The sequence below is a fragment of the Pelodiscus sinensis genome, chromosome 1 (assembly GCF_052426305.1).
Source record: "Pelodiscus sinensis isolate ZL-2025 chromosome 1, ASM5242630v1, whole genome shotgun sequence".
Classification (NCBI taxonomy): Eukaryota; Metazoa; Chordata; order Testudines; family Trionychidae; genus Pelodiscus; species Pelodiscus sinensis.
Window position 1 is genome coordinate 176701138 of NC_143052.1, and position 20103 is coordinate 176721240.

At 39.9% G+C, this 20103-nt stretch overlaps 1 protein-coding gene across 3 annotated transcripts in view; it reads right to left on the reverse strand.

Moving 5' to 3' along the window:
* Nucleotides 1–533: 533 nt before the first annotated feature.
* SAMSN1 (SAM domain, SH3 domain and nuclear localization signals 1) overlaps nucleotides 534–20103 on the reverse strand; it is a 136969-nt gene continuing 117399 nt past the window's right edge. The window contains exons 14-17 of one of the 3 annotated variants that reach the window (XM_075909842.2): nucleotides 19029–19180; nucleotides 16821–17027; nucleotides 13570–13720; nucleotides 534–2812 (exon numbers count right to left, since the gene is read on the reverse strand). In XM_075909842.2, the coding sequence (XP_075765957.1) occupies nucleotides 2613–2812; nucleotides 13570–13720; nucleotides 16821–17027; nucleotides 19029–19180 (710 nt within the window). In that variant the 3' untranslated portion in view covers nucleotides 534–2612. The remainder of the gene's footprint in view (nucleotides 2813–13569; nucleotides 13721–16820; nucleotides 17028–19028; nucleotides 19181–20103) is intronic. The other 2 variants (XM_075909844.2, XM_014580526.4) reach the window with 2 other exon arrangements.

The following is a 20103-nucleotide window of genomic DNA, read 5'->3' on the forward strand; positions in this document are numbered from 1 at the left end:
ATAGAGCTTGACATGCTGATGCCAGCTCAAGTCTGCAGGGCTGGACATTAAAAAGCAAACTAATCCCACTCCCATCTTTTTACTTTTAAACGCATGTTTGATATGGAAGTCACTGACACACAGGCTACGTCTACACTGGCCCCTTTTCCGGAAGGGGCATGTAAATTTCACCAGTCGTCGTAGGGAAATCCGCGGGGGATTTAAATATCCCCCGCGGCATTTAAATAAAAATGTCCACCGCTTTTTTCCGGCTTTTAAAAAAGCCGGAAAAGAGCGTCTACACTGGCCCCGATCCTCCGGAAAAAGTGCCCTTTTCCGGAGGGTCTTATTCCTACTTATTCCTACTTATTCAAAGTAGGAATAAGACCCTCCGGAAAAGGGCACTTTTTCTGGAGGATCGGGGCCAGTGTAGACGCTCTTTTCCGGCTTTTTTAAAAGCCGGAAAAAAGCGGCGGACATTTTTATTTAAATGCCGCGGGGGATATTTAAATCCCCCGCGGATTTCCCTACGACGACTCATGAAATTTACATGCCCCTTCCGGAAAAGGGGCCAGTGTAGACGTAGCCACAGAGAATACGGAATCCCACAAACTAACTTTTCAGAGTAGAACCATGCATTAAGATTCTGAGGCTAACATGAAGACACCCACAGCAATGTAACATTTAAAGTGACAGGAGGAGAGAACCAGTCTCTGTTATAAGTCTCCATTTTCATTTGTTTATAACTTCCTCGGAAATTCTCTTTTTGAGAAACTTTCCATGCTTGGTCTCTTCTAAAGAGTGATTTTTAAAAAAATGTCAGCAATCTAGTGGAAACTATTTAACACAGACATAATTTATGAAAAGTGTGTGACTAACAGGTAAGAGAGGAAGTCGCTACATCGGTTTGATACAGATTATGCATGATAAAAAGTGCTCACATTAAAAAAGTACTGTATTTTAGATGATAGTGCCCACATTAAAAAATAAGAGTTTTTAAGAGTCTCAATCACATAGTTCTATTTATTGTCAAAGGAAATACTGCAAGAAGCAGGGAAAAAGAACATAAAAGATATATTTTAAAATACATGGAGGAAATGAATATTAGTTTTTGTATGGAGGAAACTGTTAATATACACCAATGCATTAGCTATTGGCTTTAGCATACAAACAAGTATTTCTACTAACAAATTTAATTTTAAGTACAAAACAAAGGAATTTCACCAAAAATAATAATGAAAGCTCACTTGTGGATATCGGTTTGCTACTACCAGCGGTCTCTTTCATTTTACAATGTTTAGAAAGAATGAAAACAATAAAAAAAGATAAATTAAAAAAAATGCCAGTTAAGAATTAAATTCAGACCGCAAGTTATTCCTAAAGGCTAACGAAGATAGAGGGCCTGATTCTCATTTACACTAAGGCCTCTTTGCACCACATGGTAATGTAAAGAGGCTTTAAAATGGCAGTAAATTACATGTGATGCCCACTTTAAGAGCAGTTTATGCAGAGTGGTATAAAGCAGCTTTAATGTAAATGAGACTCAGACCCAGTATTTTTTATAGTAGAATATGAATCTAATCACCTTTGTAATATAAAGGTATATTGATGAAAAGCATGTTTTGTATAAATACCAGAAAAACATTCATTAGAAGATAAAAAGGACAGTAATTAACATTTAGCTTTTAAGATAAATATGTACATTATTTACAATATTTCAAAATGTTTCAAAAGTTACAGTATCCAGGATTATGTGCCACCGGATAAATCACTCCCTTTTTTATAGAAAATGCATTTAATATACAAATATATATATTTATATTGCAGTTATTTTTCCCTTCAGCCATCTGTTCAAGAATTAATAAACAAGGAAAGTAGGAGACATTATTCTTGTCATCCAGAATTCAGCTACAGTGTCCATACACTGAATAAAGTAAAAAATATTGTACAGATATGTCAGCTGAAAACCCTAAGACTACTTTCTATGTTGAGAATATTTTGGAGCTGTTACTGTACTGCCCCACTAGTAAATTAGCTTAATGTATACAATACAGGTGAGACCTCAATGGTCCAGCACCCTTGAGAGCTGACCGATCCTGGATGAGAGAATTTGCCGACAATGGGAGGGTCCCCCTGGCACCAACCCCTCAGCCTGCTACCCCTTCCTGCTCTTGTCTCCTTTGGCCTAGCCGTGCTGCTTTGTCTGGGCTGCTGTGGCCCTGGCCCAGCTTCCCTGTCCAGGCTTCTGCGGCCGCAGCCTTGGCTCCGCTGCTGGGTGGCAGGCAGCCCCAATCATGCTGCTGTCGCCACCGTGCATGCTGCTGCGGTCCTGCTGCTGCCCATGCTGATGTGGCCTGGGCCAGGCTTCCCCTCCTGGGTTGCTGGGGCCCCAGCCCCGCTACTGGGTGACAGACAGCCCAGTTTGTGGTCTGCTGCTGCCTGGGCTGCTGCGGCTCAGCTGCTATCAAACTCGCTGGACTGTGCTGGGCTCCCAGCTGTTGATCGTCCTGCTCCGGGGCTCTCTCATCCAGGAACATTCATGGTCATGCCAGATCATGGATGTTGCTAGACCAGAGAGTCCCGGATTTGCGTGGTGCAGCCTGTAGTCCTGCCTGCAAAGCACTGATACAGAATCAGTTTGACTCAGTGATGGTAATTGTCTGTACTATGTCAGATAAGTTTTCTGGATCTAGCTCTTCTTTGCCAGGATCAGAATTTTCTGATAAGATGTAACAGCCAGAGTCTCTTGGACAGTCATTTAACTGTGACTTGTTAAAGCTGGGATCAGGGCTTAAGGTCAGGGGCTGTTGCTCATTTTCATGTTCTTGTTCATCTGTAACAAATGAAAAGGAAAGTATTATGAATCACCTGTGGATAATTGTTAGGATGATTACAAGATTGCTCTTAGAGCACTGCAGAAACTGAACTGGCAAACTGCAGACTTATTAGAGCCATACCTAATGTCTGTTAGAAACAGAAATCTTGACTGATCTGATTATTATCACCACATGATATTAACAACAACTGCAGCCCACTCAACATGAACATGATTCTGTAACATGTTGCTCACAGGTGGGTACTTGAACCCCAAAGACATCAAAAGGCCTGTGTACTGGTTCAAGGGTCTGCTTGTGCAGAATGCATTGTGACACTGGGGTTTATATAATGTCAGGCTCTTCCCTTTCTTCATTTTCAAAACCCTTTGAAAGACCTAATTATCATAATCTAACATTCTTCCCTCAACCTTCTGCGCTTGATGTGTAAATGTATTGTAGGTGCTGTACCTTTAGGCTATAGCTCCATAAGGCAGAGATCAAATGTGTCTATTTACAGTGCTAGGTACGGTAGCCATGCCATACAATTACAAGATTTTCAAAAGCAGCAACATATCGGGCCACATTTGCCAAAAAGCTCAGTTCCTATTTTAGAACCAAAATGAAGTTGCCAGATTTTCAAAAGCAGTAACTATCAGATTTTTAAAGATATTTAGTCCTTGCAGTGCTCAGCACTAGAAAGCCTGACAGGGTTAGGCATTTAAGTGTATGTCTACACTAGCCCCCTAGTTCAATCTAGGGAGGCTAATGAGGGCGACCAAAATTGCAAATGAAGCACGGGATTTAAATATCCTGCACTTCATTAGCATGTTCCCGGCCGGTCGCCATTTTAGAAATTGACTAGCCTGAAGTAACTTCCCGCGTCACGTGGCAGTGAAACGGGATTCCGAATTAAAGCCCTAAATTGAATTAACTGTTAAACCTCATTCCAGGAGGAATAACAGCTAATTCGATTCAGGGCTTTAATTCAGAATCCCGTTTCACTGCCGCGTGTAGATGCGGGCAGTTACTTCAGGCTAGTCAATTTCTAAAATGGCGACCGGCCGGGAACATGCTAATGAAGTGCGGGATATTTAAATCCCGCGCTTCATTTGCAATTTTGGTCGCCCTCATTAGCCTCCCTAGATTGAACTAGGGGGCTAGTGTAAACATACCCTAAGTCTTATTTTCAAAAGGGATTTAGGTACTTTGGATTTCAATGGGACTTAGGCACTGAGGACCCTAAATCTCAATGAAATCCAAAAGCCCTTTTGAAAACAAGACTTAGCGTACATCTAGACATTTGTACCCTTAGGCTTTGCAATGCTGAGCACAGCAAGGTCTAAATATGTTTAAAAATCTAGACCTTAGCTTTTCAGTGAGAGTTGCTGGTGCTGAGCATTTCTGAAAATTTGGCCATAGATAAATAAAAGGGTGAGATTTTCAAAGACCCAAAGGGCAGTTAGTCACTCAACTGCCATTCATACTGTTGAAAATCTCCCCACATTAAATAGACACAAGTTTTGCTTTCAAAACATTTGTCAGCCAAAATATTAATCTACCAGGGAATGGAAAAAAGACATGTTGCCTCAACAGGAAGAGCTTAAACTGATCTCTCAATTATCTACAATCTAGTATTTCATTGAACATAGCAAATGCCATGAATTTGATATATATTTGGCACAGAGGATCACTGGTGGTTCACTACATTATCAGCAATTCATATCAGGCCTGACATACTCTCTACACGTAACACATTGTTGCTACTCTGTATCTAAAAGGTGTTATGTAAAGTGTCATATATGAACTAGTAACATGCTCGTCTTGAAAATCGTTGTATGTTGTATGCCTGGGGTTTGTACAAAGGGTTATCAATACATGCTAGATCTGTGTTCTAAATCTAAACACATAGGTCTGGCAGGATTAAAATACATAAGAAATGTGGTTCTGTCTCCTTGACTGTCTCTGACTTAAATTAGGGAAGGTAATACCAAAATGAAATAAAAGCACATTTACATAAACGCAAACAAAGTTTTCAGGAGAACAAGTGGGGAAGAGGAATAGTCATCAGAAAGTTATTGTTCAATTTTATATTAATGATCAGTTTTATTCTCAATTAATACTATATTTTTAATGATGACAGATTTATAGTGGATATGAATCCTGTGTATTGAAAATAGAGTAAATTATGTGCATTTATAGAATGGCCTTACATGGCATATGTCTACCAGGAGGCTAGGGATTCTGGTTATATTTATAGTGTGCATTGCTGATACTCCAGGAAGAATTATGGTTTAAGAGGCAAACCGCTCCCTGAAAAAGGCAGGCATGCAAAAAGATTCATAGATAGTCATGTAAAAATAAACAATTACAATATTTAATTTAAATGTGGAAATGGGACATTTTGGCATTGTTAGAATTTTTTTTCCTTTTCCTCCTTAATCAAAATTCTGGCTAAAGAGAATATTATTACCATTACTATTAGTAGTAGAAGTAGTAGTAGTAGGAGTAGTAGTAGTAGTAATATTTATTTATTATCAGTTCACCACGATAATAGAGGATATATCTGTGATGCCTAACTTAGCTTTTCCGTTAGCTCAGGCTACATTCAACAAATGCCAGCAATAAACAAGTCTGCTTGGTCATAGTGTGCTTACACAATTCAACAATTTATTGTATGAATCCTTCCTTAGAGGCTGAACTCAGAAGGTCTTCCTATTCCTCAACTGTCATCCCGTGGTCAGTTTATGTCACTTGCAAGTGTTTTTATCAGCTTCTGTAGAATCATCTCTGTCTTGTCAAGCAGTGACCTAAAAAGTGTTAATGCTGTTTTCAGTCTTAAGGTCAAAAAGGAAGCTTAGTCTTCTATCGTTTTTGTTACTGTATTTTCTTTTTTTTAAATGAGATTGAACAGAATTATTGGATGAATTTTTAAAATGCCACTTTTGGTTATTCTATGTGTTTGTTTCATTAAAAGATGACTGTTTGACTATGTTCATCTGAATAATATAATTTCTTGTACACAAATGGATCTGTTGTGGGTTTTTTGCATTGTGTTATCACAATGACAAACACATTTGGACCCAAAATGGCAGAAGCTGAAACTTCTATAAGAGGAATTATATACATTTCCTCTGATGTTTGATTTCTTGTGTGCTATAAATATATGGGAATACTGTAATTTGCTAAAAAGCAGATTATTTTCATACACATTTTTGGTAACAAAATCAATCTGTGACAAATGAGTTAAAAACTAACTTACTACAAAAGGCAGGCTGAGACTCTGAATTGCACAGTGTCACCACTATATTATTATTGCTGGTCAGAAATTAGTATTTTCTGTGGAAAAAATTTCCCTTCAAATCTTTGAAATGATGTTTTCTTGGGATTTTTTAAACAAAAATTTGAAAACCAAAGTGCTCCAGTGTTTATTGTCTGAAAAAATATATTGTTCTGTTTTTCACTGAAAAACCAAAGTTTCAAACAAAACAAGTATTTTTTTCAAGAAAAACAGACTAACTTTCTCAGTAAAAAAATCGATCAAACAATAAATACTAAAGCTGCCTCAATATAATATTGAGCATTATAAATATATATTAAGTCAGTGTAAATGTCATGTTCTCCTACTTCACATTTAAAAACTATACTTATTTTTAACTTTGACTTTTACACCTACATGTTCTTAACTTCCTGGACATAGTCAAGCCCTTTATCATTAAAGGTAAGTTTGTACTGTTAATCTGGATGTCAGTCAAAGATACATTGCACAGGAAAAGGAATAGATAAAAATCAACTGCTGTTAAGTGTTGCAGATTCATCAGAACTCACTCTCTTATCAAAAAGTAGAAGGCATGTTATTTTTCATATAGTAAATAACTTTCATATGAGATAAATAGCTTTCCGTCAGAGTTGTCTAAGATAAGGTCAGAGGAGCTCAAGTATATAGAATTTTGACATGAGTATTCCAATATAAACTTTTTTCCAAACTGCTTTTTCCTATGCCCCCTTCTCCATGGAAGTCACATAAGTGCCGCACCCACTCTGTCCCATGTCCCATCAGAAAATGCGAGTGGCAAGGCCTAGCTGCCTCTACAAGATCCTTGCCCTCCTTGTGCCTCTATTCTCCACCTCTTGCTCTTGCAGGACTTGGAAGGTTTAAAATATGCAGGGCTATGGCCAGCCAGCTGGGACAACGGAGAAAGAACTCAGGGTATGTCTACACTACCCCACTAGTTCGAACTAGCGGGGGTAATGTAGTCATCCGCAGTTGCAAATGAAGCCCGGGATTTGAATTTCCCGGGCTTCATTTGCATGAAGCCAGCCGGCGCAATTTTTAAATGCCGGCCAGTTCGAACCCCGTGCCGCGCGGCTACACGTGGCACGGAGTAGCTAGTTCGGATTAGGCTTAATCCAAACTAGCTACTCCATGCCGCATGAAGCCGCGCGGCACGGGGTTCGAACTGGCCGGCATTTAAAAATGGCGCCGGCTGGCTTCATGCAAATGAAGCCCGGGAAATTCAAATCCCGGGCTTCATTTGCAACTGCGGATGACTACATTACCCCCGCTAGTTCGAACTAGTGGGGTAGTGTAGACATACCCTCTCAGCAGTCCCTAGCAGCCAAGAAGTGGAGATGAGGGAAATATGCTACTGACAGAGCAGGATGGCTCTGCTCTTTCTCTTGCTCCCTTCCCTGACCAGTGGGGACTCTCCAGTGCTGCCCTGCCCTGGTTCAGACACCTGGCTGGCTCCAGCCCTGAACCCCATCATCTGCTTCCTGATAACCTCACTGCATCCCACAGTTTGAAAACCTATGTTTCAATACTATTTTAGACTATGTGATTAGACTACAAGTACTGAAGAAATATTAGTCCTTAGGTTTTTGACGATGAATGTATGATGCATATGTAATTTTTCTACTTGTTAATGATTGGGAATATTTACTACTGCTACTACTGCATGGACAGGACTAGTAAAAGGATACATCCCTTCAGAAAAGAGTTTATAATTTAAAACTGTCAGGAAAACAATTACATTTATGCTTTAGCAAAAATCCTATTGAATTCAGTGGAACTAAGATTTCAATCATGGCCACTTCTTTGTACAAGTGCTGAAGACATTCTGCAGCACTCCTGCTGGACTATCAGTAGTGGGGCTATTGAATTAATATCTGAGACTGAGAGAGTAAGGGCATGTCTGCATAGCAGGACTAAAGTTGAATTAAGCTACGCAACTTGAGCTATGTCAATTGCATAGCTTAAGTCGAAATAGCTTAATTCGGCTTTTGGCGCTGTATACACATCAGGAAGTCAAAGGAAGAACACGCTTCCTTCGACTTCCCTTATGCCTCATAAAATGACGGTTACAGGAGTCAGAGTAAGAGGTTCTCCAGCTCACCATTATTTCAAAATAATGGCTTGCAGTGTAGATACACTCTTTGTTATTTCATAATAACGTCAGTTATTCCAAAATAACTCCTGTGTAGACATAGCCTGAATGAGAACAATGAAAAGAAAGAGTCTTTTCTGCCCCTGAAATTAGGAATCCAGCAGAGGAGACTGGGAGAAAAGGTGAAAAACACTGATACCTGAATGGAAGAAAGGGTAGTCCAGCTGCTACACTTTCTCACTAAATACATGACCCATTTTATACTTCAGAAAAAAATTACTGTGGGACTGGCTCCCTGATGATGACAGAATGCTGCTTGCAATTGATGAGCCTTTGGCCAGTTTCCAGAATAATGGGAGAGTGGACCTTCTCTGAGTACTAATAAAAATAAAAGGTGTTCAAACCAAGATTGATCTTTCCATGGTATATGTGCAATCTGATTGACTTAAACAGGTGGTGCAATGTGTAAATTAAGCGGAATCTGGGGTCCATATTTTGTCCAGCGTGGTTAATGTTGACTACTGTCACAGCAACGATAATGCCTTTGGCCATGATGCTTTGTCCCTGGCAATAAAGCAATTGCTATTTGTGCGCGTGACTGAACATTTCTGCAGGCTCAAATAAGCAATTATCAATGTTGTGACTATTTGGTCCAAAACACCACAATTTAATTACACCAGTACTTTTGAATAACCATTGGGAGACCCTGGCAAGATGAGAAATTAGGGATGATGAAGTTTCTATTTCCTAGGACATAACTGCTGTCAAATCTCTGGGGGTTTCCTTTCTACAAGCTAATCCTGATAGGGTGCTTTCTGCCAAAGGTTCTAGTGTGGGGTGGAATGTTGTTTTCCTGACCGTTCTTTCTTATAGGGGAAAGATATCCCCCATTTCCTCCCTCGCATCAGCAACCTTATTAGGTGTGAGGGCAAATGCTATCATGGAGAGTCCCTAAAAGAAGCCTATTATGGGCAGTGAGCAAGAGCCTCATCGAAATCAATTGCATATGAGGAATTTGCTGCTACTAATACTTGCTTCTCCAGACATGTGAACTAAGCTATGGGCTTGTTTCTCAATTACATAAAGGCTCATTTAATGCCACTTTGGCAGTATAAAAAGGCTTAAAGTGGGTGAGAAATGGTCCCCAAGAACAGCTCCTAAGCATAGGGTCTTAGGTGTAATATTAGCAAATGCACTTTCCACTGGTCCTGCTCCCAGCCCTTGGCCAAGAATGTAGATTGGGAGCACTGTCAAGGGCATGTTAAAATGCATTACAGATGGGGTTCTTAAACTTTGTAATTCCATGACTCCCCTCTAAGTTGCTCGCAACCCCCCTCTAAGTTGCTCGCAACCTGCCAGGGGGTCGGGACCCACAGTTTGAGAAATGTGGCATTACAGTATTGCTGTTCTCCGCTACCCTGGAACCATACAAGAAGAATGTAAGTTAGAGCTGTCCTGAGGTTGCTCTGATTTATACTAGAGGTCAGAGAAGGACCTGAATAGGGGGAAAAAAACCTGTATCTTAAATCTATGCTTTTAATGATCATCTGCTTCCATATCCAAGTGGAGTCTGAATATTATGAATAATATTGTTGTTGTATTTCAGGAAACCTTGCATTTCAACTTTGGATCATAACTTAGACTTCCATCAAGGATTCAGACAAAAGCTTCACTGGAACCCCACTACAGTGCAAAACTGTGGAACTGTTTCAATTTCTGAGGGAAAGGCAAACTTAGAACAGAAATATGCCATCAGCACTATTTCACACAGTATAAAGAAAGAACATTATTTTTACCTAGATGCATGCTCAAGTTTTATCTACTGTGCCTCCATCTAACTTCTACGGCCAGTAAACATTACCTTGTAGCAGAGGGTAATTATGCTGCCTACTTCTAAGCTCAGCAGAAAATCAATTTTAATTAAAATATCATTTATGCTGGACTGAGTCATGCCCATTTAAACATATATATTAACCTAGGAAATTTCAGTTCAGATGCAGAGTTCATTTATAAAAATGCTGTCCAACTTTTGCAGCCTATTTTTCCCACTTGGTTTGACTGAAGCACAAGGAGGTCAATTGAGATGACCAAGGTCACATAGTGAATCAGACACTCAGGTTGGACTTAACCCCAAGGTCGTCTTGGCTTCCCTTCTTTTGTTGTAACTACTTGATGGAATGGCCTATTTATATTCCTCTATGCAGTTGTATCAATTTTAGTTCTTAACATCTTTGTACTTTAGAGTGTCGTGTCAAATTTTGTACATTACTTCTCTCCTCATCAATCCATTGACAAATTCTTCTGTGCTCTGGCAATCAGATAAGGTCAGCTTCATCACCATGCTCCTAATTCAGGAGAGCATTTTCCTTGAATTTGTGCTTAAAGTTAAGCATACAAAAGTCCTACTAGCACCTCTGGGACTTAATCAAAGGTTTTAAGTAAGCACATGCTTAAATGTTCTCCTGAATTGAGGTTCATTCACTATTCTGCTTTTTGAAAATATCATTTGACTGAACTGAAAAACTTGTGTATTCAAAGCTGATGTGAACCAATTATTCATTTCACCCATGGATCTCATATTGCAACACATCATCAATAACCTTTAAACAAGGAGCACATAACAAGATTTATTATTTACAGAACAATTATAAGAGTTTCAGTTGTTCAACTGCAGCACAAATATTTTCAAGCATACTATTCTGCCTGAGGAACCATGGCATAAACCCACGCTGGCAAAGGATGCAGGGCTGGATTAAGAAAGGGGCTATAAGAGCTACAGCCCAGGGTCCCAGGCTAAGGAGGTCTGGCAAAAAGATTTCCTGTCCACCAAAAGTCCAAATCTTTTTGTGACACTCCCATAGCCTGGGGTGCTGGGCTGCAGGCACTAAAGCCCTTGCATGTTGTCTGGCCATACGGAGGGGCTCCGCATGCTGTCATCCCCCATACTTGGCTGGAGCCACGTCACTGCAAGCACCGGGGGAAGCTCCATCCCATGCTGCCCTTATCTGCAGGCTCTGCCCCTGCAACTAGCTGGGAATCCCAAAGTGGTTCTACTCCAAGGAAGCGCACTGCACCACAATTCGCTGCCCCAGCCCTGAGCCTCATCCCACTTCTTAAGTCCCTCCCAGACCCTGAACCCCAACCCTCTGCCCTAGCCCTGAACCCCAGCCCACACCCTAACTCCCACCCAGACCCCACATTTCAACCTCCTGCCCTGAGCCCCCTCCTGCACTACAAACCCATGTCCCTAGAGCCCTATCCTGCACCCAAACTCCTCATCCCAGCTCCACCCCAGTCAGAATCCCTGCACAGATCCCTCTCCCCAACAACCCTCCTCCACCTCAACCCACAGCATCCTCCCACACTTTGAACCTCTCATTTTTTGTTCCACCTGGAGCCTAGGGATCTTACAAAATCTAATAGGCCCAGGCCCCTAGAAGAGTTTACCCAGCCCTGCATGGATAATAAGGATTAATTAGTCAAGATTTAATGTAAAGAATATGAAAAGGCTATCCCAGGTTAAAAACATTTTCCCCTGATCCTTGTACATTTGTTGGCTTGGGAATATAAAGAACATCAAGTGCTTAAAAAAGTGGGAGAAAGACACTAACTGATGTCTGCCTGTTAAAGAGTTTAGATGGTTATGGCTTCCTGTAATGCTTGAGTATTTAAACCAGTAAACCATAACAGCATCATACTGGAACAGTATTTCAGGACTGCAGAAGCCTGTTAAAATTACTCATAATTTGTACCAATAGGAAAATCTTTGTAAAACTATAGCTTGAGCATTTTCTGTCCCTGTTTTGTTTAATTGTTGATGTGGAACATGTAGAATAAAATATACAGAATGTGCCGCATGGTCAGTTAGCAGCCTACATGCATATGGATTCATATGCACAGTGCAAAGGCAAGCCAAGGGAGGAGGGCTCCACCCAAAATACAGAGTAAACAATGGGGATAGTTCTCTCTTTTCTTCCAGGCTTGCTCCTCTTCATCCTCATGTCAATCACTGTATCTACTATACTGGCAAGGCCTCTCCCCTGCATTCAGCTGAAAACATCTACAGGACAACAAATGACTTTCTGATGTGTATCTGTCACCTGGTCCATAGATAACCATGAGGACAGAGAAAGCCATTTGAACTACCTCTCTTGGCATGGAGTCTCTCTTCTTTCCATCTTGGACAAGGAGACATAGTAATGGACAGAGAGAGATCCAAACAGACCCAAATATGGTCTCAGAATAAGGGGTCCCAAAAGATCCAGACAGAAAACTGGGGCGGGGAGAGTGCTAAGCCAGCCAGAGGAAGTCTTTGAACTCAGAGAAGCAGAATATGTATATAAGATAGGGGTTCCCACTTGAGGTAAATCTCCGAATAACGGAGCTTTATGTGTTCGATGTGTGGCCAGGTGCAGAAGAATCACTGAGTGGTGGAGAGAAATTCACTCCATCTAAGTTATCAGCCAGACTGGGGGGTTGTAGATGAGCTACTGCTCTTGATGAGCTGTAAGCTTGCATTCCTAAGAAATCCTTAAAATGTTTATCAGAGACTTTGCATTCCCAAGTCCCAATTTTTTCTTCCAGAGGATCCTCAATTTAGAGTGCATATCTGCCAAAGAGGTTGCTCAAGAAGGCTCAAGACTCTACTTAGGCCTGGTCTGGATAAGTATCCAAGTATGTAACTATTTATAGGAATTTATCTGAACTATTTTGAATTAGAAATCAGGCTGGAAATATAACAACAAATGCATGTGTTGTTGTACTTCCAAGTCCAGGAAGTGAAAGGAGCAAGTGCAAATAAGGATAAAAAAGGAAAGCTAAAAACAACTTGAACCTCAAACAAGATCCAGTTCAGTTTAATTTTGAACTAAGGGTACAGATCTACTACTGTTTTATGCAAACAATTGTTTGCTGATCTGTACTACAAACTCTAGCAAATTTCAAGGTTGTTACCAGAAGTGAAACTGGAAGAACAGTGCATGGAAAGGAGAAGAAGTTGAAGATCTTCCTCTGCAGGAAATCATTTCTAATGCCAAACATGTTTTAATTAATTTCTAGGAAGTAAGTCTGGAACATGGGAAATCTAATTTGAATTTCTTGGTTAGTCACAGAACTCCTTGGTGTCACTTATCCATTTTGTGCCTCAACCTTATCTGTAAATCAGGGATGATAGCGCTGGTCTATCTCACAAATATGTTGAAGATTAGGAGGGCATTCATATATTTCTGGGAGAGGGTAAAACAGTATCTAAGTTAATTTTTCTGGAATTTCTCCTATTTGAGGAAAAAGTCTAATATATGGACATTTTCTGAAGTCAAAATTATTTTAAATATGTTTGTGTCTCCATTTAAAATGAGACCATAACATCGAATGTAAATTTACACACTTACTTTCATAGTCCTGGAGATTTTCAACTGCAGACAGTAATCTTGACCTGTCTTCTGGGTTTGTAATATTTAGTTCAATCAAATGGCTCTCTTGTAGGTCCTTTAAATCCTCCAAAGTCTCATAGCCATTTAGCAAGAGAGTAGATGAGTATTCCTACAAAAGGTAAAGCACACAATTCCTTTAGTAAGCAATCATCAGGTTCAGTTAGGCTGTGTCTAGACTGTAGGGTTTTTTCGAAAAAACTTCACCTGCGTCTAGACTACAGCCGCGTTCTTTCGAAATTAAATCGAAAGAACGCGGCTTTTCTTTCGATGGTGGTACTCCTCATTTCACGAGGAAAATGCCTTTTTTCGAAAGTGCTCTTTCAAAAAAAGGCGTTCTTGAATGCAAACAGGGCTTTTTCGAAAGAGAGCATCCAGACTGCCTGGGTGCTCTCTTTCGAAAAAGCGGCTTGCTTTTTCGAAAGTACTGCTTGCAGTCTAGATGTAGCCTTAGAGACACAATCACAATTTCTCTCTTTCATTTTTGGTGGAAATGGGGAGAAAAGTCATCATGACTCCTGGAGCACTGAGACTGCCTCTGGGCTTTTATTACAGAGAGCTGCCAAGTTACTGTTCCCTTCCTCATTATGCCCATAATGTGAACCATCCTGCAACATGTCTAAGTGTACCTCAGACACACTAACACTTCACATCCAGACTGGATTTATCTAATTGAACTGTAACATTGTCTAATCTATTACTATCCAAACTGCTGACAGCAGGCCAGACTCCAGCTTGTGTAAATCAGAGTAACTTCATTGAATCTGATTTATAGCATATGAGGATCTGGCCCAGTGTTTATAACACTCCCATATTAATTTGAGAAACATGAGAAGACTTTCATAAAAGACTTTGTATTGTATTCCTGTTGGAAACTAAAAGTTTTCTATTTTCATCATGGACTGTTTGGAACTGTAAAACATATCCATAATGACAGGCATCCTTTAGTGTCTACTGCATGAGATAAGCCATTCAAAAGGCCACACAATGAAATTAAGAGCATTATTGTCCTTTATATTTTCTAATTAGTTATTGTTAAATTAAAGTTGGATTGCCTGGAGGGATAACTCTGATACAGAATTCAGAATATGATTCATTAATAGGCCAGGGGAAAAATAAAAACAAGAACAGAATAACTATGCAGACGACTCCAAGTTTGTGTCTAGACTACAAATTTCTTTCAGAAAAAGATATGTAAATTGCAAACTGCAGTTTGCGTATCTTTTCCTGCTTTTCTTCCGAAAGTTATTTTTCCAACAATTGGCTTGTCTACACTGGGCCAAATGTTGGAAAAAAGCCTCTTTCAGACATCCCTTCTTCCTCATAGAACGAGGTATACAGGGATGCCGAAAAAAACGCATCTGCTTTTCCGAAATTTTTTCTGAAAAGCAAATGCATTCCTTGGATGTGGCAGAGCTTTTCCAGGTATCCCAGAAAAACTCTGCAGTCTAGACGTACCCTCTGAGAGAGTTTATATTGTTTATTAGAGATGGAATAAACCAAACCCCTTCATTCTAATAACACCAAAATTTCAGTACTTGGATCAAACAAGACAAACCAAAACCCCAGATTCATTCATCCCTAAACATTGTAAATGTCTGATCTTTGTAGCTTGGGTCTCTTCTGTAGTTTAATGTAACATACTTTCTGAAAATAATTTGTCTTTCTTTTATAACAGAAAATGGAGTATAGATAGGGCTGAAACGAGGAGCTTCTGGTGTACTACTCACTGCTGTCTCAGGCTGTGACCTTGGGTTATTCACAACCTCTCTGCCTCTCCAGTTACTGATTTGTAAAATGAAGCTCAGCAGCCAAATTCAAGTCACGTGATACATTTGCTCAATAATATTTAGATTACTAACATGCAGTGGGAAATTTTGAAGATTAATTAAGGTTTGTAAACTGCTTTGAAACTGTAGTGTTGTATACATGCTATCATTTTTATTATTTTATGTCTGTCACAATATTTATTCCATTGATAAAACAGTCAAAGCAGCAGCATTCAGATTTTATGTATCCAGAAAAAAAATGTAGTCCAACTTTTTCCAGTCATAAAGAAGATGAAGTATCAGTCTGTTATAAACCAAAAGTAAGTACACAAAGGGATTCTTTTTCACTAATGTACTTTTATAGGCTTGGAAATGTAGCATCAAAAAGTTAGTGTAGACAGCAAGCCTACAGCACATAGCGTTACTTCCTTGTAAATTCAAACAGGCTGGCTATTTTGTTTTTACTGGTACTAGCCAGAGAGATCATGCAGGGAACAACGTAGATGGCCTTAGGACGAATGTACTGTTATTCAGCGTGCCTGCAACTGTGTGTGTGTGTGTATGCATGTTGCTCCAGAGAGAAGTGATTCATTCCCACACAAACACCAGTGCAATATCATTATTGTTGTTTATGATCTATAGTGCAGTAATACATAGAGACCCAATTAGAAATCAGGTTCTATGGGGTTAGCCACACTATATGCCTGTACTAAAAAAAGATTGCCTCTTTCCCAAGGACCTTACCAACTAAAAAAAAGGCATAGTAAATGAAGGATTACTTCATTCTCTTGTCTCATTTTGGCTATGTCTAGACTGCAGGATTCTTTGGGAAGAACCTTTTATCGGAAGAGATCTTCTGAAAAAACTTCTTCCGAAAGAGAGTATCCACACACAAAAGCACATTGAAAAAGCGATCTGCTTTTTCGAAAGATAGCATCCACACTGAATGGACGCTATCTTGCATGTAAGCTGTGATTATTGTGGATGGAGTGGCCACCAGCGCAACAGTGCTTTTTCCTCTTTCCACTTCTTTCGAAAGAACTCCCTCTTCCCCATCCACATACGCCTTTTTTCCGAAAGAACTCTTTCGGAAAAAGGCTTCTTCCTCGTAGAAAGAGGATTACCAATGCCAGAAAAAAACCCTCTGTTCTTCCGATTTACTTTCGGAAGAATGCGATTGCAGGGTGGACGTAACTCAGGTTTTCTTGGAAAAACGGCTGTTTTCCGACAAAACTCTGTAGTGTACACATACCCTTTGACAACCACCATCCTCACCTCCACATACACACAGGTTAGAAAACGGAAGGAAGTAGTATCTTCTGGGCTATTAATATTTCCTGAACTGCTGGAATTTGCCATTTTGGACTTGGCTCTATTGAAAAAATAAGAGCAAGCGCACTGAAACAACACATTCCACACACAACTAGGAGTGTGTTTGCTGACCTGAAGATGGACCCGCTCCAAAAGTTCCTGCAGAGATTTAGGCTTGGCCCTTTTGCTCCTTCTGTGTGCCTTTATCTTCCTGGGCGTGAGTTCCTCTTCCAGAATAATATCGACGTAAATGAATTTGAAGTACCCCACCTTGTTATTCAGCATGCCTGTCCACATACCCATGGGGGTTTTGCAGATGATGTCTATAATGTCTCCTTTCTAGAGGGGGAAAAAAGGTACATCAAATCAGAGGGAGACCGACCGTTAGTAATATGTGTCCTGTTACCTCAATGAAGCAAGAACAAAATAACTATCCAGATGACATTGAACAGAAGCAACTTTAATGTTCTGGAGTGAAGTAACTCTCTTTGCACAAGTTGGGAATACTTCTTGCTGTTACAAAATTTCAGAAAACAGTTGCAGAGTAATGTTTGGTAAGATGGGCCCTGGCTCTGTGAACTCCTGTTGAGAAGTAGAGGGCAGAAAGTAGATCTTTTTTCTGCTTGTATGGACAACACAATGCAACCTGTCGATCCCCACATATGGGATGAGACTTTATAAAATTTAACCTTAAAATAAACATTTACCATCCTGTTTCAAATAGTGTCATACAAAGCATATGCAGCAAATCTCCAAACCCATCTGGTTTGAGATTTTGTTGTAAACTTGAAATTGAGACCCAGTTTATTAAAATGTTTTTTATAAACTCTGCAAAACTCGAATACATTTCAGCCAAAGCCAATCATGCAAAGTTTAGGGTTTCACCAGGTTTTGAGTTTGTTTGACCATTAAACTCTGAGGTAGGAAGCCACATGAAATGAAAGGTAAGGAAATGTTTGTACACAGTCCCATGAAGTGAAGACACCATGTTTTTTGAAAGGTCTAATATATATATATATATATATAGGGGAGGCATTCAAGAGATTTGAATCTGACTAATTTATGTTCAGCCTGGGGGTTCAAAGCCAAGTCAGAGCTAAGGCTTGAGCTTTGATTGAACAGTGCTGAAAATTTATGTACTGTACTCACAAGTTTCCAGCCCTAAGCAGCAGACAGCTCATAACTCTAAAACAAGCTGCCTTAATAGTGAGAAATTTACATGACTTCATAGTTATGCCATTTGGTTCCCAATTAGCTGAGGTGCTTTGGGAACTGATAGAATAACTGGTGGTAAAAACAATCACAGAACAAAGGCTGAGACTGAGAATATAAAGTAGCATAAAAAGTAAACAGGGAAGAACTTTGTCATGTAGTGCTTTAAAACTGATGTACAAAGCTTGTATTAGATGTGGGTGAGAAGGAGGAGTCAGCAGAATAGCGTACATGGGCTAACAATCAAAGTAACAATCAAGAAATATGATTTTGGCACGAGTGTTTTAAATGGACTCAAGAGAAACGAGGTTACAGTAGCCAAGGTCAGAGGAGGGGGTTGCAGCAGTCAAGATGTTGAAGGTCTGGGTGAGAATTTTGGCAAATCTGCTCAAAGAGGAGAAGGTGCCTCTTGGAGAAGGTAAAAGGAAAAAGAATCAACATTTGGATACCATCTGGATGAGAGGGCAAACTCAAAAATGAGGACTGGATTATAGATTGGAGCAAATGGGAAGATGATGGCACTGGGAACACTGACTGAGAATCTGGAGAGAAGGGAGGCTTTGGAAGAGATGATATGTGGACAGCATCTTCTCAAGGAAAAGTTGGGTTCCCTGTAATGCTATTCTGTTGGGCTGCCCACCTCAGTGAAAAAGCTCATAGTGCAACTTTCTCCACCTTCACTTGCCCCAGACATCTTTGCCAGGCCCTCTGGATTAGGGAAATGCAATGTGGAATATTTTTATCGTTTAAGTATGTGCTTACGAAGAGGTTTAGGGGAACAGTGGATGGAGGTGTCCTGTGTAGAAGGACTGAGGCTGTGAAATATACCAGCTAACCCTGAAAAACCAGAGTCATCCTGATTTCCCAGGATCACCAGTCGAAAGTAGCACCCATTCCCACTGAATGGGGCTAGAGTATAAAGAGTATACCACACATTGACATTTCAACTGGATTTTGGTAGGGTGGAGTCCCCTAACTCAGAGACCCTGCAACACTAGGTTTGACAGCTCACTATGAACTGACTCTATAAAAAGGTTTTGCTAAAATGACTGTGTCTGTTTTAAAGAGCTATATACCCATACACATCAGAAACGAATGAACAAACTCCTTACATAACAAATGTCTCACCTTGATTTTGAGAGAGTCCGTATCATAAGGACTCGGTGTGAAGTCGGTGTGTACTTTGGCTCGTCCACAGAAGGGTCCAGTGTAAGGGACTTCATCCTCAAGTCTAAAACTGTCCCTGTTGCTGGTTCCCTCTGAACAGCTAGTCACTCCACCTAATAGAGATGAGAATGAAGATTTAAATCCCCTTCCTTGAACTACTAGCTATTCAATTCTGTATAGAAACAGAGAGGCTAATATGCAAAGCACAGAATTAAAAGACTGTACTCTAGACACTTTACACACATTTCCAAGAAAAATCTATTTAATAATCAAACCTACTATGAAAGGCTAAATAAAATAAGTTGGAGATCTTTATTTATTCTGTGCAATAATCCTTTATGATCCCAATGCTGCTAATAGACTGCTCATTTTATTTAGGAGGTTGCTGAAATATTACCTCTGCAGGTTAATAATGTGTACTTTAAAACTGCAATTTAGGGAAGTATATCTGCTGAACCTGTCCTGTTTATTCAGAGAAACTGAAGCAAATGCTGCAGAAACTACTTTATTTCATTATACTATAAACTAGCACCTGCATTATGAAGGAAATTTTAATATTATCAACATTTCTACCTGTCATATTATCCAGGCTGAATAATAAAACATCAGTAGAGTAAGTCAAGCAATATGCATCCAAGTATGTTTTGTAGATGAAAGTAGCAGTGTGTTGGAAGTAAACTCCCCATTTAGATTGCACAAAACAGCATCCGAGAAAATGACCATAACAATTATTGGAATTGATGTGAATTATTGTACATTTACCCCATTTCAACTCAGGGCCTCACTACACCTAAGTAGCCTTTGCCTACAGAACCCACTCTCATCATATTATATATGCAACGACACCAATGCAACATCACATGTAGAGACCGGTGCCCTTGGGTAGCAGTTTGCCTACTATATGGCATCAGATAATTGCATGCAGAAGGCTGACAGGAATCCCACTTCCTATTGGACAATCACATGCCTCCCTAAACCTCTAGTTTACGTTACCTGGTGGGGGAAATAGCAGGTTTTTGGTGAGCTGGGAAGGAGG